This window comes from Dioscorea cayenensis, unplaced genomic scaffold, assembly GCF_009730915.1.
Source record: "Dioscorea cayenensis subsp. rotundata cultivar TDr96_F1 unplaced genomic scaffold, TDr96_F1_v2_PseudoChromosome.rev07_lg8_w22 25.fasta BLBR01000210.1, whole genome shotgun sequence".
In the NCBI taxonomy this organism is placed as follows: domain Eukaryota; kingdom Viridiplantae; phylum Streptophyta; class Magnoliopsida; order Dioscoreales; family Dioscoreaceae; genus Dioscorea; species Dioscorea cayenensis.
The window spans coordinates 185714-208399 of NW_024086601.1; the positions used below are offsets into that span (position 1 = coordinate 185714).

At 41.1% G+C, this 22686-nt stretch overlaps 1 protein-coding gene across 1 annotated transcript in view; it reads left to right on the forward strand.

Moving 5' to 3' along the window:
• The window catches only part of LOC120253788, a 71789-nt gene extending 50648 nt beyond the window's left edge, over positions 1 to 21141 (forward strand). The window contains exons 5-7 of the mRNA XM_039262021.1: positions 18321 to 18634; positions 18750 to 18952; positions 19174 to 21141. Of these exons, the coding sequence (XP_039117955.1) occupies positions 18321 to 18634; positions 18750 to 18952; positions 19174 to 21141 (2485 nt within the window). The remainder of the gene's footprint in view (positions 1 to 18320; positions 18635 to 18749; positions 18953 to 19173) is intronic.
• The last annotated feature ends 1545 nt before the right edge of the window (positions 21142 to 22686 follow it).

Here is a 22686-nt window from a genome sequence, read left to right on the forward strand (position 1 = left end):
GGTACAGGAGCGTCCCTTTTCCCTTTCGATGTGATAGATTCTACCTCCGTTCCTCGAGTTCTTTGCAGCCATAATAGAGTGAATGATCTAAGGGATGAACCTCCGCTGGGGCTTAGTTGCGCGTGCAATGGAGTGAAGTGTTGAGGTGATCTTAGTATCTAGGGCTTAATAGTGGTTAGGGACCTTCCTCCTGGACCAAAGGGTTAGGTCTATAATTAGGAAGAGATTTATCACTTGGAATCCCTAGAGCTTATTGCAACTGTATGCGAGTGTGAGGTTGAGAGGTTATCTAATTTCTCCTCAGGGACATGTATAGATTTAGGCATAGTTGACCTTAGATTTGGGACTATGTAATTAAGGATTTCCACGACTCACCATTGCATTGATTAGGAAGCATAATAGAGGGTTCTTGCACTTGAAACAATTATCCTAGGTGGAGCATTATCCGAGTACCCCATCTTTATCGATTGCCTTACCTCCTCCTTTACTCGTGCTCTCTTACTTGTTGCTGTTACTTTTGAGAATTGAATCATTGTCACAATTATCATCAATGATCTTTCACATAGGTAAGAATCGAATTAAGTATTTTTTATTCCCTATTCCATGTGGATTTGATACCCGCTCATCCGGGATTATTACTTCGACAAACCCGTGCACTTGCGGGATATACGCAAGGGGACCTTGTCAACCCCAAAGTCCACCGGATGTAGGTGAACCTTGGGGGTGTTCATCATGTATTGTGGATGCTATACTTTTATTTTGGAATGCATTTGTGTGATTTATGGTTTGGCTCATTGTTCATCATGTCTAGAACTATAAAATAGAGAGATCCTTAGTTCCTTATTGAGTTGTACATGTAGATGTGACCTACTCGCATGTACTAGATCATTAATGAGCTAGAAGGGGTATTCTTGTATCGACATGTCGAGAAATTTGGATGTTGGTAGCCCCTCCGAATTATAAGGATGGACATAGGTTAAGTGTATCCTTATTGCATGATCTTCCTTCGCTTAATGCAATCATAGGAATGTGATTAGGGAGAGATCGTTGTCATTATTCGTATGGGATTAGCGTTTAACCGCCGAGAGATTGGGGTTGAACTAAATTTTGAGATCCATCAGTCCAAATCACCCTTGCCATGTTGTTCTTATGCATCCATATATCATGATGACCCCTCATGGGGATCCTCATCAGTAGGCCTATTTATCATCATCATTGCTCTTGTGATTTCTTGCTTGCCTTGGAATTGTTATACTTGTGATTTATTAGTATTGTTGCATGTATTAGAGTGAAATACCATGTTTAAGTTGTAAGGTTAGAAAGTAAGTTACGAAGGAGTAATAGGAGCTCCTCAACCCTATAGAATACGACCCTTGTGTCATTCATTGTGTATTACTTGGCGACCCCGTACACTTGCGGGCAAGCAACCAAGTTTTTGGCGCCGTTGCCGGGGAAATAAGGAATTATAGGAAACTTCTAGCTTATTGCTCTAACCATTTTTCTTTTCTTTTATTTCTTCTTTCATTTGTTTTACTTCTTTTTTAGCTTAACTTTCTTTATCTTTATTGACTTTGAAAGGTATGGTGCATGACACATGCAAATCCATCAAATTTAGTTGCGCAAGACAATGAAATTGGGAGAACTTTACAACGAAGACTTAGAGAAGTGGGTGAAAGCATTAGTGAAAGAAACATCAAAATTGAGGACACAGAATCTATAATCATGGACGAAGAAAGCCGTACTGTATCCGAATATGAAAGGCTGCAATTCACAGGCAAAGAATTTAGTGTGCAAGCGCCATCCATCACCACATATAATTTTGAGATCAAGACAAGCACCATCGGCATGGTCCAAAATTCAGTACAATTTAATGGTCTTGCAAATGAAGGTGCCCATGATCATCTTTCCCGTTTCCTTCAACTCTGTTCCACTTTCGAGATAAACATGGTGACAGACGATGCAATCCGGCTACAACTATTTCCATTCAGTTTGAGAGATAGAGCATACCGGTGGCTCACATCCTTACCGCCGGGATCGATCAAAACATGAAAAGATATAGTTGAAAAAGTTTTGGGAAGGAATTTTCCTCCTAGAAAAGTGGGGAAGCTAAGGCAAGAAATTTCAGCATTCAAACTAGGAGAATCGGAGATACTATTTAAAGCTTATGAGAGATTCAAAGACCTTCTTCTGAGATGTACCCGTCATGGCTTTGCTTCTTGGATGCGGGTTCAAATCATCTACAAAGGGTTGAACTATGCAACTCATCAATTAATTGATGCCACAGCGGGTGGATCTCTTAGTGACAAATACCGCGATGAAGCCGAGCAACTCCTTGAATCAATGCCAAGCAATGAGTCTCATTGGACCTCAAAAGTTGCACCATAGAAAGCCGATGGAATTTATGAAGTTAGTTCCAATGATGCTCTTGCCACAAAGGTTGATGTGTTGTCTCGGAAGCTAGACATGCTCATGGGCAGTAGCTCGAAGTCAGAGTCAGTGATGAGTTATAGCAGTTGTGGTGGAGGGCATGGAGTCACCCAATCCTATTGCTAGCTCCTCTGTTGCCCCAATTGAGAATGTTGATTATATTGGAGGACAAAGGCCACAAGGGAACCCTTACAGCTAGACTTATAATCAGGGGTGGAAGTACCACCTGAACTTTTCATGGAATCAGGCGCAACAACAAAAAGCTACACCACCTCCACAAGGTCCCCAAATGCAACAACCAGTGCTAGAGAAAAGGTTCACTACTGAAGATGTGCTTGCCAAGTTCATGATCAACACTGAATCAAGGTTTAATAGCATAACCAACAGTATGGATTCTCAGTTCAGTAAGGTGAATGCTCTGCTTGCTCAACATGTCGGACAGTTCAATGAGATAGGCTCCGTTTTGAGAAATCTTCATGCTTCTGTACAATAACTTGAACATCAAGTGGGGCAGCTTGCTAAAGCAAATTTTGAGCGACCTTCAGGCAGTCTTCCTAGCAACACTGAAGAGAACCCAAGAGAGAGCTTGAAGGCTATTGCCTTAGAAGCGGCAGACAGGTTGAGACAAGGGTCGGAGTTGACCCAAGTGTCAAGGAAACTGGGATAGCCGAAGTGGAAGACCCCAACATAATTGAGAAAGTCATTGAGAAAAACAAGCAAGGTGAAAACAAGGAAATTCTACCAAAGGATTCATCAAAGCCATCTGAGTACAAACCTCCAATCCCCTATCAGGCCATATTGAAGCAAGATAAGGAGGATGTGCAATTCAGAAAATTCATCAACATCTTCAAGCAACACCAAGTAAACATCTTGATAGTGGAAGCTTTGACTCAAATGCCCAAGTATGCCAAGTTTTTAAAAGAATTGCTAACAAACAAGAGGAAATTGGAAGAATAGGGCACAGTTGCACTCACGAGAAATTGCTCGCCCACTTTGGAGAAGAAGCTCCCACAAAAATTGAAAGATTCGGGAAGCTTCATAATTCCTTGTGTACTTGAGGGTGGAGTTCAAGAAAATGCCCTAGCAGACTCAAGGGAAAGCATTAATGTTATGCCCTATACCATGTATTTGAAGCTTGGTCTTGATGAACTTAGACCCACGAAAATGATTTTACAATTGACGAATCGATCAACAAGGAAGCCTTGTGGGATTGTTGAGGATGTGATTGTCCGGGTGGACAAATTTGTATTCCTTGTGGATTTTGTCATCATGGATATTGATGAAGATGTGGAGACACCATTGATTCTTGGTTGGCCATTCCTCAGTACCTCCGGTGCCCTAATTAACCATAAAGAGGAAAATTAACATTAAGGGTTGGAGAGAAAAAACCAATGTACACTGTACCGGCGGCCATGAAACACTCCTTAGACCATGATGACATGCTTTATTTTATTGATGAAACTGAACTTTTAATTTTTGATTGTGTGCAGGAGGTACTTTCATTGAATCCATTGAATGAGTACTTAGGAGAGCTAGGAAATGAAGATCAAGAAGAACCTCACTCTCCTCTTCCAAGTTCTAATTTGAAGAAACCAAAGGAGAAGGTTATGTGTACCAATACCAAAGAGAAAGAAAAGAAAGATTCAATGTTAAAGAAAATTTGGAGGGAGGTCCGGGGAAAGAAGAAGAAAGGTATGTCCTTGAATTTACCGGGAAGAAACAACAACAATTCGAATATGAACGGGGGAAATATCAAATTATTCGAACCCCCGTGAGGTAAGTGAAAAGGTACGTCAGGCTCGTGACGTTAAACAAGCGCTTCTTGGGAGGCAACCTAAGCATTCGGGGGATTATTTTGATGTTTGTGCATTCTTTGTGTTCATGGTCATGTTATTTTTCGTATTATCATGGAGTTATTAATTTGAATAAGTCCATGCTCTCATTATTTTGTGTATCATGATCATTGTCCATGTGGTAGTTTACTTATTTTTATTGTTGAGCGGCACTTGTTTGGGCTATCATTTCATGCATTAGATCAAAATTTTGAACCATTATTTTATGTTGGTGATGATTTTAGAACACCTTGTAGCCATGCCCATGTGTTTGGAGAAGCAATCAAAGCCTTAATGCATGATTTTAAGTCCAAACGGCTTCAATGAGGAGCTCATTGAGGCCGTTTGGAAATTCAAGAAAGTTTGGCTTGTGCTAAACAGCCTCAATGAGGTACTCATTGAGGCCATGTGGAAATTCCAGAAACTTTTGCTTACTCCAAATGGCCTCAATGAGGACCTCATTGAGGCCATTTGGGGTCTAGATTTTCATGAAAACATTGCCACCTTTTTCTTTATTCATTCTTCTTCTTCTCTAAACAAAACCTAACCTTCATTATCCATAAAACCATGGCTAAATCTCACCATTTCTTGTTCAAAATCATCTCCTCATCTCCTTGTGAAGTAGATCTAGTGTTCTTCTTCAAGCTAAACTCAAGTGCTCTCGAGCTTTTTGTTGGTAAGAAACTTGATGAGAAAAAAATTTATTCTATTCTTTTTCTTCTTGCTTTCTTGAGTTTTTGTGTGGATTGTTTCAAGCTTTTAGCTTGTATTGTGTGGTATAACATCATGTCTATGAATTTCCTTGAAAATATGTACAAATTTTTTGAAGTCATGATTGATGGGAACCTCTTGCAAGTTGAATAGTATCCATACGGGCTCCATATGTCTGTATGGATCCTATTCTCTTCAGTTTCATCATGTTTTTATCTATTTTCATGCCACATTATGCACCCTCTTGGATTCCTTTAATTCATACTTGAATAGTTATTGATGTAGGAATGCCACACGTCAAGAAACTCGCTTCTAAATGGCCGAGGAACGACTCTCACATCCCCGAACAACCCCGTTTCTCTTGTTCTCTTCACAAGTCTCGCTATGAAAATTTAAAGACCAAACCATTTGGTACTTTTCGGCATATTGATTGGAATGTCTTTGGTGAACTCAGGTGGGATGTGCAAGTGAAAGATTTATTTGCTCAAAATGGTTGGACGGAATTATTTTCAATCGATGAACATACTTTTTGCCAACTCACATTGGAGGTGTTGAGCACATTTGGGGCGAAGCAAGATGAGAGGAGTGTTCTCATTCGACGACAAGGTGCCATTAGGTTCCAAGCTTTTTGAAAAATTCATGAAATGAACCACATGGAGTTTGCAAAATACATGGAAATCTATGATGATGAGTTCACTAGCGCGTCGTTGCTTAATCAGCCCACATTAATTATCCATTTGGCATGAGTGCAAGCAAATATTGGAATTCCTTATCACCTACTGACACAACAAATATGCGGAAGGCTACTCATTTGGTGAATCCCCTCCACAGATACATTCATGCTCTATGGTCTGGCACATTGTTCTTTATGTCTAGAAATATGAAATGGAGAGATCCTTAGTTCTTTATTAAGTTGTACGTGTAGATGTGACCTACTCGCATGTACTAGATCATTAATGAGCTAGAAGGGGTATTCTTGTATCGACATGCCATGAAATTTGGATGTTTGTAGGCCCTCCGAATTATAAGAATGGACTTAGTTTAAGTGTATCCTTATTGCTTGATCTTCCTTCACTTAATGCAATCATAGGAACGTGATTAGGGAGATATCCTTGTCATTATTCATATGGGATTAGGTTTTAACCGTCGAGAGATTGGGGTTGAAGTAATTTTGAGATCCATTGGTCTAAATCACCCTTGCCATGTTGTTCTTATGCATCCATATATCATGATGACCACTCATGGGTATCCTCATCCCTAGGCCTATTTATCGTCATCATTGCTCTTGTGATTTCTTGCTTGCCTTGGAATTGTTATACTTGTGATTTATTAGTATTGTTGCATGTATTAGAGTGAAAAACCATGTTTAAGTTGTAAGGTTAGAAAGTAAGTGATGAAGGAGTAATAGGAGCTCCCTTAGCACTGGTGGAATCGACCCACTGTGTCACTCCGCAGGTATTACTTAGTGACCCCAGTACACTTGCGGGCAAGCAACGATATACTGATGAAAATTTTTACAAACTAGTGCTATAGAGATCAAAAGGAAGTCATAATGCATAAAGCAGGATATTGTTGAGACCAAATATAAATTTCAACAAGCAATATAAATTCAAAAATTGTAAATAAATATCGAAATTTTTCCAGCCTTGGGTGAGGCTTGCATAGAAACTGCTATAATGCTAAATTGTCCTTCCTCATGCAGGATTTTTTGGCCTCACTCCAAGCGCATGATACATTAATCCCCTTGATGGATCAACTCCGTGCCTAGCAATTTCAATGATGAGGTTTCTAAGTACGACACCACCAAGTTTAGTCAATGAGTAGAATACAATGGTGAAAACTTAGTATAACAGGTGATCAAAGCTCTCAGAAGGAGGAGAATAAATGAGTAGAAGATGATTAAGAATACTTGTCATCCTCTATTCATAAACGATGGGGTACCCGGATATTGATCCGCCTAGGACAATTATTTCAAGTGCAAGAACCCTCTATTATACTTCATACTTGATGCAACAATGAGTCCTGGAAATCCTTAATTACATGATCCCAAATCTTAGCTCAACCATGCCTAACTCTATACATGTCCTGGAGGAGAGATTGAATAACCTCTCAACCTCGCACTTGCATAGAATTGCAATGAGCTCTAGCGATTCCAAGTGATAAACACTATTCCTATTTATAGACCTAACCCTTTGGTCCAGGTGGTAAAATCACTTCAACTCTTCACTCCGTTGACTCACAACTAAGGTCCCTAACCACAATTAAGGTCCCTAACCACAATTGACTCGCAACTAAGCCCCAGTGGAAGTTCATCCATTAGCCCATTCACTCAACTATGGCCGCAAAGAACTCTTGGAACGTGCAGTTAGGATGGATCACACCGGAGGGGAAAGGGGACACTCCATTGCCTCTCGACTCACTCTCTCAACCCTCTCCAATCTGGCTTTGTCTAACTCTTTTGGTGTGTTACTCACTTACAAGAGTTACCAAGAAGAACTCTCAACCATAGTGTCACTCTAGGGGAGTATTCAAACAATAAAGTCTCCAAGATTGGAACTTACAATAAACATCGATTAATTGAAAGCATAATAAAGAGGTTCAATAAAATGAATACATCCTAGGGTTCACAAATACCCAAGTACCCACCAGGGGTTTAGCTCTCCATGGAACTAGATACAATAAATAAAATCGAATCTAAAAACAAAGCATCCATAGAAAACCCCCTCATTTGTTGTGGCGATGGTCTTGTGCAGAGTCCTTTACTCGTTTCAAGGGGCCCTTTGTCTAGCCTAGGATACACCTCGCCAGATCGGTGTCAACGAAAGCTCTCCCACTAACCTTCTTCCAAACGGCGTGCAATGTCGGAGCCATAGAATCTCTCCAAATCCCTAGCTAATACCTCTCAAACCCTTGCCGCCGCCCTCTCTCAAGTTGGGGAAAAGATGGGAAAAAAATGCTGAAATCAAGGATGAAATCGGCTTTTAAAGGGTTGGAATCGGGAATTCACACAGCCGTGCGGGCGCCCCTGTGGATTTTTCACACGGGCGTGTCAAATTTCCACACGCCCGTGTGGATTCTCTGTTTTGCTGTTTTCTCGGCCGGCTGTAAACAGTGCTGCTGCATTATTTTTGCTACAGTGTTTTCTACAACACCGTGCTACAGTGCCGCCTGAAATACTCCCGAATCCATACTTTCATCGAGGTAACGCAAATGATAAGTGATTGTGTGATATGAATGCGAAGCATTCTTTCCTTATGTTGAGCATTACTTTTCTTCGGTTTTTACACTAATATGTGTGTTTTTATGTTACTTTTATGCAGGTAGGGTTATGAGGCCGAGTATGAAGGAAATAGGCCAATGTGGATCACAATGCACCAATTTTGGAGGAAATCTTGCTAAGGTTCAAATGCGAAGACATAGGTCGATGTGAGATGCTAGAGTGTGTGCCAACCTCCTCGTACTCAAGTTGTCACATCCATTTGGAGGGGCACAAAGGCAGTCACACTCGAGCATTCCGACTTATGCACATAGAACAAGAGTTTCACCAACGTGTACACCATTGAAGAAGCAAGTGATCCACGATGTGAACGTGTGCCCATTTGTGTTACCGTGATGAAAGTATGGAATTGGGAAGCTATTCAGGTCAAATACTGTAGCAGAGCGTTGTAGCAACATTGGAGTATGTACTGTAGTAGCACTGTTCACAGCCGGCCGAGAAACCAGAGAAACAGAAAATCCACACGGGCGTGTGGAAATTATCCACGCCCGTGTGGAAATTCCGCACGGGTGCGTGAAGCATCCACGCCCGTGTAGTCTCCGATTCCAACCCTATTTAAAGCCGATTCAGCCCTGTTTTTGGTATTCTTTTCTCCATTTTTTCCCCAACTTGCGAGAGGGCTTCGGCTAGGGTGTCGAGGGGTATTGGTTAGGTTTTTGGAGAGGTTCTACGGCTCTGACATCGCGCGTCATTTGGAAGAAGGTTATTGGGAGAGCTTTCGTCGGCACCGATCCGGCGAAGTGTATCCCAAGCCGGACAAAGGATCCCTTGTAACGAGTAGAGGACTCTCCACAAGACCATCAACACGACCATCGAGGGGGTTTCTTTATGGATTCATTGCTTTTACATTCTATTTCTTTGATTGTAATTAGCTCCATGGAGAGCTAAACCACTAGTGGGTACTCGGGTATTGTGAACCCTAGGATGTATTTGTTTCTTTGAACCTTAACAAGGTCCCCTTGCATATATCTCGTAAGTGCACGGGTTTGTCGAAGTAATAATCCTGGGTGAGCGGGGTCGAATCCATAGGGAGTAGGAGTAAAGACACTTAATTTAATTCTTAGCTATGTGGAGTATCAACAATGATAAGTATGGTAATGATTCAATTCTCAGAAATTAAAAGCAACAAGTAGGAGAGCAAAAGTTAGGAGGAGGCAAGGCAATCGATAAAGATGGGGTACTCGGATGATGTTTCACCTAGGATAATCGCTTCAAGTGCAAGAACTCTGTATTATGCTTCCTAATCAATTTAATGGTGAGTCGTGGAAATCCTTACATACATAATCCCAAATCTAAGGTCAACTATGCATAACTCTATACATGTCCCGGAGGAGAAATTGAACAATCTCAACACCTCACACTCGCATAGAGTTGCAATGAGCTATAGGGATTCCAAGTGATAAATCTCTTCCTAGATTTAGACCTAACCCTTTGGTCCAGGCGAAAGGTCCCTAGCCACAATTAAGCCCTAGATACTAAGATCATCTCAACGCTTCACTCCATTGCACGCCTAACTAGGCCCTAGTGGAGGTTCATCCCTTACACCATTCACTCTATTATGGTCGCAAAGAACTCGAGGAACGGAGGTAGAATTTATCACGTCGGAGGGGAAAGGGGACGCTCCTGTGCCTCTCGACTCACCCTCTCAACCCTCTCCAACCTAGCTTTGTCTAACGCTCGTGGTGTGTTACTCACTCACAAGGTTACCAACAAGAACTCTCAACCCTAGTGTCACTCTAGGGGAAATGTTCATACAATGAAGCATTCAAGGTTGGAACTCACAATAAACATCAATTTATTGAAAACATAATAAAGAAGTTCAATGAAGCGAATACATCCTAGGGTTCATAATCATCAAAGTACCCACTAGGGGTTTAGCTCTCCATGGAGCTAAGTACAATCAAAGAAATAGAATGTAAAAGCAATGAATCCATAAAGAAACCACCTCGATGGTCGTGTCGATGGTCTTGTGGAAAGTCCTCTACTCGTCGTCTAAGGATTCCTTCATCCGGTATAGGATACGCCTCGATCGAAGCTCCCCTACCAACCTTCTTCCTAATTGAATCACGATGCCAAAGCCGTAGAACCTCACCAGAACCTTGGCCAATACCCCTCGAAACCCTAGCCGACGCCCTCTCGCAAGTTGGGGACAAGATGGTGAAAAGAATACCAAAATCGGTGCTGAATCTGCTTTAAATAAGGCTGGAATCGGGCAACTCCACGGGCATGGACGATACACGCGCCCGTGCGGAATTTCCACACGGGCATGGATAATTTCCACACACCCGTGTGGATTCTCTATTTCTCTGGTTTCTCGGGCGGCTGTGAACAGTGTTGCTAAAGTACTTGCTACAGTATTTTTACGCTGCTCTGCTACAGTCTTCGACCTGAATAACTTCCCAATTCCATACTTTCATCAGGGTAATGGAAACGGGCACACGTTCACGTCGTGAATCACTTGCTTCTTCAATAATATATATGTTGGCAGAGCTCCTGTTCTTGTATGTATAAGACGGAATGCTCGAGTGTGACTGCCTTTGTGCCCCTCCAAATGGATGTGCTCACTCGAATGCGAGGATGTTGGTACACACTCTAGCATCTCACACCTGTCCTATGTCTTCGCGTTTGAACTTTAGTAAGATCTCCTCCAAAATAAGTTCATTATGATCCACATTGGCCTGTTTTCTTCATTCTCGGCCTCACAGCCCTACCTACGTAAAAGTAACATAAAAAACACACATATTAATGTAAAAACCTGAGAAAAGTGATACTCAACATAAGGAATGAACGCTTCGCATTCATATCGCACAAGCACTTATCAAACCTCTTTATTATGCTTTTAATAAATTGATGTTTATTGTGAGTTCTAACCTTGAATGCTTCATTATATGAACATTTCCCTTAGAGTGACAATAGGGTTGAGAGTTCTTGTTGGTAACCTTGTGAGTGAGTGACACACCACAAGCGTTACACAAAGCTAGGTTGGAGAGGGTTGAGAGAGTGAGTCAAGAGGTACAGGAGCGTCCTCTTTCCTCTCCGGTGTGATAGATTCTACCTCCGTTCCTCGAGTTCTTTGCGGCCATAATAGAGTGAATGGTCTAAGGGATGAACTTCCGCTGGGGCTTAGTTGCGCGTGCAACGGAGTGAAGCGTTGAGGTGATCTTAGTATCAAGGGCTCAATTGTGGTTAGGGACCTTTCACCTGGACCAAAGGGCTAGGTCTATAATTAGGAAGAGATTTATCACTTGGAATCCCTAGAGCTCATTGCAACTCTATGTGACTGTGAGGTGTTGAGATTGTTCAATTTCTCCTCCGGGACATGTATACAGTTAGGCATAGTTGACCTTAGATTTGGGATTATGTAATTAAGAATTTCCATGACTCACCATTGCATTGATTAGGAGGCATAATAGAGGGTTCTTGCACTTGAAACAATTATCCTAGGCGGAGCATTATCCGGGTACCTCATCTCTATCGATTGTCTTACCCGCTTCTTTACTTTTGCTCTCTTTCTTGTTGCTTTTATTATTGAGAAATGAATCATTATCACACTCCTTATCATTGATCTTTCACATAGCTAAGAATCGAATTAAGTATTTTTATTCCCTACTCCCTATGGATTCGATACCCGCTCACCTGGGATTATTACTTCGACAAACCCATGCACTTGCAGGATATACGCAATGGGACCTTGTCAGCAAACGGGCACACATTTACATCGTGGATCGCCTTCCTTCTTTAATAACGGACATGTTGGTGGAGATCTTGTTCTATATGCACAAGTCAGAATGCTTGAATGTGACTGCCCTTGTGCCCTTCTAAATCATTGTGCTAACTCGAGTACGAGGAGGTTGGCACACATTCCTGCATCTGGAACCCGACCTATATCTTCGCGTTTGAACTTTAGCAAGATTTCCTCTAAATTAGTGCATTACGACCCACATTGGCTTCTTTCTCTCATAATCGGCCTCACAACTCTACCTGCATGAAAGTAATATAAATACACCCATATTAGGGTTAAAACCCGAGAAAAATAATGCTCAACATAAGGAAAGAACGCTTCACATTTTTACCGCATAAGCACTTATCAATAGTCTTTACATCCATTTAATCGATTTGAAATTTGAAAGCAGAGGTAAGTGCTATAAGAATCCTAATGATGGTGGTGTGAGCTACTAGTGAGTAGGTGTCAAAGTAATCAAGTCCCACTTTCTATCTTAACCAATTTGCAATAGATCCGTCAATGTCACAACATCTTCTTGAAGTCTCATTTATAACCCAAAGGTTTATTCATAGGAGGTGGGGAAGTAACTATCCATCTATGGTTACTTATGATTGAGTGGTACTCATCATCTATAGCTTCTTTCCAGAATACTGAATTAGTAGAAGCTACAGCTTCTGAATATGTGGTAGGAGTATCCTTTATCATGAAGGTGATAAAATAATCACCTAGGTTTCTTTCCACTGTATCTCCCTTTGTTGTTGTAGATACCTGTACAAGAATAGGAACTAACCTAGAAGTGGAGTGATAAGTGTTTGTTTAATAGTAATATGAAGTATTATTTTCTTACATTGGGCATTGCTTTTCTCATGTTTTATCCCTTATGCATGTTTATTTGTGTTCTTTTGCGCATGTAGGGTTGTGGGGACAATTAGAAAGAAAGAAACTAAAAGTAGATCATGGATGCAATTTGTTGATGAAATCTTGGAGTGAATAAATGTGAAGACACAAGTTGTGCTCAAAGACATGTGGGTGTGTTAACCTCTGTTGTACTCGAGTGAACATGCAAATTTGAGTGCTCATGTGTTCCGACTTGTGCAATACTAGAAAGATCCTCATCAAATACGATTTTATTGTAGACACAATGCAATCTACCACATGGATGTGTGCCTATTCAAGTGCCCTCGATGAAAAGTGTGGATTCGAAAGCATTGTAACAAAGCACTGTAGCGGTACTGTAGCAAAGTACTGTACTAAATAAATATCGCAGTTATTGTTTATAGTGCACTGAAAATTCAATTTCTGGAAAACCACACTGGTGTGTGGAAATTTTATACGCCCGTGTGGACGCCAGATTCCAGCCCTATTTAAGTCGCAATTTGAGGCATTTTGAAGAATCCTTTTCCCATCTTCTCCCCAAGTTTGGAGATGCTTGCAGCTAGGGTTTTGAAAAGGACTTGGCAAGGCTTTTGGAGTGGTTCTACAACCTTCAACATCGCATTCCTTCGGAAGATAGTTATTGGGGGAGCTTTCATCGACATTGATTCGAAAGGTGTACCCTAGGCTTGATGAGAGAACCTTTGGAGAAGACAAGGTTATTTCACAAACCATCAATATGGACTACAAGGGGATTTTACTCATGGATTGCATGTTTTTACTTTTGATTTCATTATTGATTGTATCTTGCTTCATGGAGAGCAAAACCCCTAGTGGGTGGTTAGACTTGTAAACCTTAGTATGATTTTGTTTCATTGACCTTTTATTATGTTTTCTTTAATTAATGTTCTAATTGAGTTCCAATCTTGAATGCTTGTTGAGTTGATTTTACATTATAGTGATACTAGGGTTGAGAATCCATCTTGGTAATTCTTGTGGATGAGTGACACACCATCAGGGTTAGATAAAGCTAGGTTGGAAAGAGTTTAGAGGGTAAGTCGAGAGGTAGCGGAACATCCCCTTTCTCTTCTGGTGTGATTTATCCTACCTCTGTGTTCCAAGAGTTCTTTGCAGTCACAATAAAGTGATGTGCTATGAGTGGAACTCCACAAGGGTTAGTTGTACAAGCAACAGAGTGAAGCATTGAAGTAAACCTTAGTGCTAGGGTGTGACTAGGGGTCTTTTGTTTGTACCAAAGTGTTAGATCTAGAATAGGGAATAGGGTTTATCACAAGGAGTCCCTAGAGCTTCTTGCAACTAATAAACGTCTAAATGTACCTATTTTGTACGTACCAATGCACATGTTTATTGTATTTTATTGAGAACTCAATGCCTTTTTTATGGTTTAATCATTTTATTTCATGTTTCAGGCACAAAGGAAGCCTAGGTGAGCTCAACGACGGAATGTAAGAAGAAATCGACATCGAAAATGTCATTTTTGGACCCTGGGCACTATACATGAACTGTAGCAGCCCGGAACATGAAAATTTCAGAAAAAGTCTAAGTCTGGATTTCCTTATAGGTAGTATTATGACCATCCTCGCAAGCAGTGTTATGAGCATGAGGCCACCCGTAGGAAAGCCCGAGTTCATCCCTCTATAAGCATTGTTAGGGTTTCTTTGGAGGGGGGGAAGCCTTCTTCTTGGAGCTCACCACCACCACACCAAATTGGAGCTAGAAGTAAGGTTTTGAGGGCATTTCCACTGAGGATAAGACGAGGAGAGTGCAATTTTGGGCGAGATATACTCCTAGGGCTTGTGTAGAGGAGGTTGAAGACAAGGGAAGCCACCTCTTGTGTGGCGTCTTTGGAAGCTTCTCCGGCCTTCATTCTTTGATGGAGTGTTTCTTATGTTTTGTTTGGTTGTTTGCATGGATTTCTTGTTGTATTTGATGACTATAAACAACTAAACCCCAAGGTTACCAGATGTAGGTGAACCTTGGGGGTGAACTTGTGCTTGTATGGATGCTTGGTTCTTTCTATTATATTTTGGCTTGCTTGTGATCCTTGCTTGGTGTATTTGAATGCTTTGGTATGCATGAGAACTCGGTGTATCAATTCTTAGGTAATGCTAGGTTGCATGACCATTGCCCTAGTGTTAGACTCACCAAGCTTAGAAGGAAAACATGTATAAATACGCCGTGACCATCGGGTATTTATACTGCTCCAATTCTAGGGTTAAGATTTAGCTTGTATTCTAACCCTAATTTGAGAAAACCACCTTTCCCATTGCAATCGTAGGAGGATTTGAGCTGAAGAGATTTCGTATCCAATACTCGTACCAGATTAGGGGTCAATTGCCGTGAGCATCACGTTGACCTAATCTAGGGTTTTCTCGGTCCAACTAGCCATTTGCATGTTAGTTACGCATCCTCGATACACTTTAGTAGCCCCTGAGAGAATCCTCATCCGTGACCGCTTTCCTTCCTTCATTATCCCCCGTATCTTGCCTTCATTGTTAGCATTTTATTTTCATTTTACTTGTTTATTTGTTTTATCACTATTGTGGGAGTTTGACTTTTTTCTTTACTTTGCTTATGTTTTGCCTTTTGAGTTTAACTTGTTGTTTAAGTATTTTGAGTGTTCTTTTGTGTTAGGAACTTAGTTATGGTTTTTGGGAGGTTTTTTTAAAGTGGGAGAGAGAGTCATTTTTGGAGGTTAACTTTGAAAGCCTCCACGGTTTCCATGCTGGGGCGCATGGAAGCCCGTGAGGGTTTCTGTAAAAATTCAATTTTTGTGGGCTGAAATGGACCAACCTGAAAGCCTCACGGCCTCCATGCGGGCGCATGGAGCCCGTGAAGATTTCGAAGTGGCCTCAAAGTGGTCTCACGAGCCTTGGCATATATATTGACCTTCTTGGACCTTCTAGGACATTCCTAGCTTCTTTTTTTCTCCTTCTTCCTTCTCCTCTGATTTTTCTTCATTTTTCTCTCTTCAAACCTCTCATCTTTGATCCCCCAAACAAAAGAAGAAGTGGAAATCTCATCTCCTTACAAGAAGAAGAGTTCGATTAAGGCATAGAGAGGATTATCGGTGAGTTAGGCTACATCAACTTCCTCCTTTTCACTCCTCTCATCCTTGTTGTGATTCTTTGAAATTTTTTTGTGAGAAATCTTAGTTATTGAAGTGATTTAAAGATTAGAATCATTTTTAAGGTTGTAAAACCATGATTTGGTGAGGAAATGAGAGACATCTTGCATTTCAAGGGTTCGGAGTTACTGTAGCACCGACCCAAGTTGAATTCCTTTTGTTCTTTTTTGCTGATTTTTGAGGATTTTAAAGGTTTCATTCTTGTTATATCTTCTTATTAGAGTGCTTAGAAAACTCTAGAAACAATTTACTCCTATTTTAAGCACATTTTTCCTTCTTTTTTTAATTGGTTGTAGTATTGTTGTTGAATCTTGCTTTTTGTTGGTTGTTTAACGGCTTCTAGGAGGAGAAGCTTCAAGCAAAGGAAAAGAGATTATAGACAAGTAACTTTGGAGGGTGTTAGCTCGCCAAGTTTGTGAGTGGGATTTACTAAATTATGGACTATATATCATGCATATATATATATATATATATATTGGCCTTTGAATGACAAGATTTCTATCTATAAAACTCTTGAGTTGTTATTCATTGGATTTGGATATCATGAGGATTTATGATTTGATCTCCTTCATGGTTTTTACTAAAGATTATTAATATACATATGTTGTTGTTATGATTTGAAAAATATATGTTTTAGAAGATATGTTTGAATTATGTATCCTTATAAAAGATTGATGTTTTTCCTATGATGACCAAAGCTTTGGGTAAAACAAATTGAATATTACCGTGAAGATGATGTAATTGATTTGAGGTATACATATGTGTTTTCAATGAATATTCTTGTGTGTTGTTTTTAACGAAAATGTTTTCATTGAATGGTTATGAACAAGTTGTTGACTTTTGGAGTGAGCTTGGCATTTGTCAATACTTGTTCCCTATTGATGAATATATTTAGCCTACGGGCCAGAATGCTATTTATTGCTTTCATTCATGAATTGTAAATATAGTCCTGAATAAGGACACTTTTTATGTTGTTATAAATCTTGGGATTTTGCTATGCAAACACCCGTGGGGTCTTGAACATATCCATGGAAATGGTGGGCTACGGCCTTCATGTTCTTGACGGGGTGGTTTTGATGGTGACAGGGGGAAACCCCAATACTTACTGCAGTGAGAGTGTGGATGGTTTCCACGGGCCGACTGTATAGAGGTGGCGTGGAATCTCTATCAAAACCCGGTTATGCCATTTCGGTGGGAGCGTAGAGCCACGACTTGGATATAGTTGGGTTGTTCGAGTCCCACCACGAACTTCCAGCTGACAACGCCAAGATATGCGCATCTTGGTGGCTCTGACCCTAACCGTGACCACGGTTAGTGAGGGAGGGTTTTCGAGGCTATTTAAAATATATTTGTTTATTTTTAATCGATGATTTATACATTTTTTTGAATTATGAGTTACTAAGCCAAAGTATAAACTTGGATTTCTTACTCATATGGATTTTGAGATGATTTAAAAGAGTTTTTATCGAGCATTTCATTGTTGTAAATTTTATATCTTAATTTATACTTGACGATCAAGGTATATTGAATATTTTGAGGAGTTGAAATATATTTTTTACCTTTTTACTTTAATATATTATGTATGGGATATAGCTCCATGTTTAGCCACTCCTCGAGTAACCTAGTTACTCATCCCTCTTTATTTTTTTCCCTCCACGGTGTGACTGGCCAGTGGGATAGAAGCGTGAAGTGCTTGGCGAGGAGTAGTTTGTATTTTCTTAAAAGTCTGTGTATGAAGCTTATATATTTTGGCATGTAGTTGATGGATCCACTAGGATATTACCAACCCTAATATTAATATGTATCTTTCTTCTTTGATACTTTTTAAATATGTTGGTTAGCTTTTATGTTGTGTATGAGATGTATACTCTCTAAGTGAATGGTTGTTGTCATGGTTTAAATTAAAGTGATGGGTTGTGTAGGAACATTTGGGTATATTGGATTGCTAGAATGTTTATTATTGTTATAGTGGTTTTGTACAGGAAACGAGGTTAGCCTTTACGGTGATCTAGGGGTGAGTTAGTGTTGGACCTCCCTTGGGTTATCGTGGCGGTATGTCATGAGTGGGACCAGCGAGGCGGGCGTGACATACTTTAGTGGTATCGAGCCACGGTTTAGAGTTTAGGTGTAGATTTAGAGCAAGTATAATCTAGATCTAGAGTTAGTTTTCTCGATTGGGTCAAAATGTACGATTTTTGTCTTTGTTACTAGTGGATCCAAGCGATCGCATATAGCATTGGTGCATATTGTGGATTTCTAAAAGATGTCTTATGTTTTTCATTTCGATGAAGATGCCGACTGACAACATTCACGCACTCGCCGTGGAAGAGTTAATTCCCCTGCTGTTGCTACACCAAGAGCTCAGAGAGGTGGAAGGCGAGGAGAACCAACCCCGCCCCCATCTCCATCGCCACCTAGGCAGGAGGCCAGTTCAAGGCATGATCCTGCAGTGGCAGCTTCTGAGCATGCCCCGGAGGTTCAGGGAGCTACTCCTGTGCCTGCTTCTGTCCCAACTCCTGAGGCATTAGAAGCCTTTAGGGTCTCATTGGGCTACCAAGGGGAGGCAGCCTACCTACCAGGAGTACCAGGACTTCTTAGACTATTGGAGGATTTTTTGGGAGGCAGGGCTCAGACTACCCCAGGTAACTACTGCCCCAAAGACCACTCGACCACCACGGGCCCCAGTGGTTCATTCCACCCCAGGAGAGGCCAGTGGACCTAGTCAAGCCTTAGCTTTGTCCAAGCTTCTAAAAGAAGCTCGACAGCTTGGATGTGGTTCTTTTGATGGCACTAGTGATGCCATGATTGCTAAAGAATGGGTCAAGCGGGTAATTGCTACCTTTGATGACATGAGTTTAGGTGGTGAGACCAGACTCGTGGTTGCTACTAGGTTGTTGGAGGCGGGAGCTCGAATTTGGTGGGAAAGTTTGAAGAGTAGATCATTTGGGCAGGGTTACATGGTCGATTTTTCACTGCGTGGAATTTGATGAAGAATATTACACCCGGTTTCACCGTGATCAGAAGAGGCATGAGTTTATGAGAGCGGGTTCAGGGGAAATAAGACAGATTCTGTATATGAGACAGAATTGAAAAGATTTGGCTAATTTTTGTTCCGAGTTAGCACCCTCTTGAGGAAGTTCTTTGTTCTAAATTTGAAGTTGGTTTTGAACTTGGGTATTAGAGAAAGAATGACGAGTTACAAGCAAGCAAAGTTTTAAGGAGATGGTACAATCGCTTTGAGGGCGGAAGCAGCTTGGTTAGAGAAGGCAAGAGAGTTCGAGAGAACATAGCTAAGAGAAGAAGCTTGGAGGCGGGACAGCCATCCAAGAAGAGTAGGAGTGAGGGTTCCTCCAAGGGCAATTCTACTCCAGGCCCCACTAGACCTCCACTATCTCAGAGTGGTGATCAGCAGAGACTTACACGTTCTGATAGCGCTCCTAGTGTCAGAGGCCCAGAAGCTAGTAACAGGTGCAAGAATTGTGGAAAGCCGCATAAAGGACAGTGTCAGACACCTCGCAAGTGCTTCCATTGCGGTCAAACTGGACATTTGAGGTCAGCATGTCCAGAGTTGGGACGGGGTGGATCTACACCAGCATCTCAGGACCGTCCTAGCCAGTTCAGAGGTTCTCAGCCAGTAGCATCTTCCCCAGTTACTACCAAGTCGGGAGCTGCTAGCAACACTTCGCAGCCAGGTGCCCATCGACCTCAGACCAGAGCTCAGACCCGAGTATTTGCCATGACAGAGGAAGAGGCTGAGTGTAGGCCTAATGTGATCACAGGTACACTATCCATCTTCCAGCATAATGCTTTTGCATTGATTGATTCTGGGTCAGAGCGTTCTTTTGTTAGTACTACATTTGCATGTCATGCGAATAGTGACCCTTCCCCCTTGGGTGGTGAGTTAGTGATACAAACTCCTTTAGGTGAAGAGGTAGTAAGGAGTTTGGTGTACAGGGAGTGTCCAGTGCTAATTAATGGAGTTGTCTTGAAGGCAGACTTAATACCTTTGGAGATCAAAGATTTTGATGCCATTCTTGGCATGGATTGGTTGGATAGACATCATGCTTCCATTGATTGTTTCAAGAAGGAAGTTACTTTTCCTGTGTCTTCAGGACCCGCAGTGGTGTTAAAGGGTGTGAGAAGGACTTTGCCTTCATGTTTAATTTCATCCATGGAAGCTAGAAGATTGTTGGGCAAGGGTTGCCCAATGATTTTGGCTCATGTGGTAGATACAAGAGTTAAGGAGCCAGCTTTAGAAGAGATGCCAGTGGTGAGTGAGTTTCAGGATGTTTTTCCTGAAGACTTACCAGGTTTACCACCAGATAGAGAAATGGAGTTTGCTATAGATTTACTACCTGGTACAGCTCCTATTTCTATACCACCTTATCGGATGGCACCAGCAGAGCTAAGAGAATTGAAGACTCAATTGCAAGATCTTGTAGACAAGGGTTTTATTCGACCAAGTGTATCACCTTGGGGTGCACCAGTTCTCTTTGTAAAGAAGAAGGATGGATCTATGAGGTTGTGCATAGATTACAGGCAATTAAATCGGGTGACAATCAAGAACAAGTACCCATTGCCAAGGATTGATGATTTATTTGATCAATTGAAGGGAGCAAAGGTGTTCTCTAAAATTGATTTGCGGTCTGGGTATCATCAGTTGAAGATTAAGTCAGAGGATGTCCCAAAGACAGCTTTTCGGACCCGTTATGGCCATTATGAGTTTTTGGTGATGCCATTTGGTTTGACTAATGCTCCTGCAGCTTTTATGGATTTGATGAACAGGGTGTTTAGACCTTATTTAGACAAGTTTGTCATTGTGTTTATTGATGATATTTTGGTCTATTCACCTTCAAACGAGGAGCATGCTCAGCATCTTAGGATTGTTTTGCAAACTCTTCGGGAGAAGAAATTATATGCTAAATTCTCCAAGTGCGAGTTTTGGCTCTATGAAGTTGGATTTCTTGGACATGTGGTGTCAGGAGAAGGGATATTTGTGGATCCAAAGAAAGTTGAAGCCATTGTAAAGTGGGAAAGGTCGAAGAATGTTACCGAAGTTCAAGTTTTTCTTGGACTTACGGGTTATTATAGGAGATTTGTGGAAGGATTTTTCTTCAATTGCCTTGCCATTATCAAAGTTAACTCGTAAGGAAGTGAAGTTTTCTTGAATGATGAGTGTGAAAACAGCTTTTCAAACTTTGAAGGACCGCTTTAACATCGCCCCAAAGTGCTTACTTTGCACGTAAAGTGGGAAAGAGTTTGTAGTCTACAGTGATGCTTCTCGCAAGGTTTAGGTTGTGTGTTGATGCAAGAGGGAAAAAGTGGTGGCCTATGCCTCTAGGCGTTAAAAGCAAAGATGAGTTGAATTATCCCACCCATGATTTGGAGTTAGCAGCGGTGGTCTTTTTCTTTGAAGATTTGGAGGCATTATCTTTTTGGAGAAACGTGTCGGATTTTTTTACGCACTATAAAAAGCTTGAAGTATCTTTTTACTCGAAGGAATTGAACTTGAGGCAGCGACGATGGTTGGAATTAATAAAGGATTATGATTTGATCATAGACTATCATCCGTGAAAAGCAAAATGTGGTTGCTCGATGCTTTGAGTAGGGAAGTCTACTTCAGATCTTCTTTGAGGGTGTCCTATGTGCAACTTCTTTCAGCAATGAAGTGCTTGAGATTAGACCTTAACGTTGGAGATACTGGAGCATTAGTAGCCAGCTTCATAGTAAGACCATTACTGTTGGATCGTATTAAGGAGCTTCAGGGTAATGATGAAAAGTTGATACAAGAGATGCAGAGGTTACATACAGAAGAGACTAGTGAGTTCGAGATCGAGAGAAGATGGAATCCTAGAGTTTCGAGGACGTGTTTGTGTTCCGGCAGATTTAGAGCTCAAGAAAGTAATTTTGGAAGAAGCTCATTCTTCAGCTTTATGCAGTTCATCCTGGAAGTACCAAGATGTACAGAACAATCAAGGAGAATTATTGGTGGCCAGGAATGAAGAAAGAGATAGCAGAGTTTGTGGCTAAGTGCCTAGTGTGCCAACAAGTCAAGGCAGAGCATCAAAGACCTTCAGGATTGTTACAACCTCTTCCAATCCCAGAATGGAAGTGGGAGCATATAACGATGGATTTTGTGGTAGGTTTACCACGAACAACTCGAGGTTTTTGATGCAAAGGTGGGTGATAGTGGATAGATTGACAAAGTCAGCACATTTCTTAGCAGTGCATACTAAGTATTCTTTAGAGAAATTGGCGAAAATGTACATAGATGAGATAGTGAAATTGCATGGAGTACCGGTTTCGATAGTTTCGGATCGAGACCCTAGATTTACCTCTCGCTTTTTGGCCAAGATTTCAGGAGGCTCTAGGTACAACTTTAAAGTTTAGTACTCGCTTATCATCCTCGCATGTATGGTCAATCGGAAAGAACCATTCGGACCCTTGAAGACATGTTAAGAGCTTGTGTTATAGATTTTTCAAGGAAGTTGGGATCAACACCTAGCATTGGTGGAGTTTGCCTATAATAATAGCTTTCAAGCAAGCATTGGTATGGCTCCACACGAAGCCTTGTATGGAAGGAAGTGTAGGACTCCTCTTTGTTGGGATGAAGTGGGAGAAAGGAAGCTTCAAAAGTGTGGAATTAATTGATCAAACTATTGAGAAAGTGAAAGTGATTAGAGATAGATTGAAA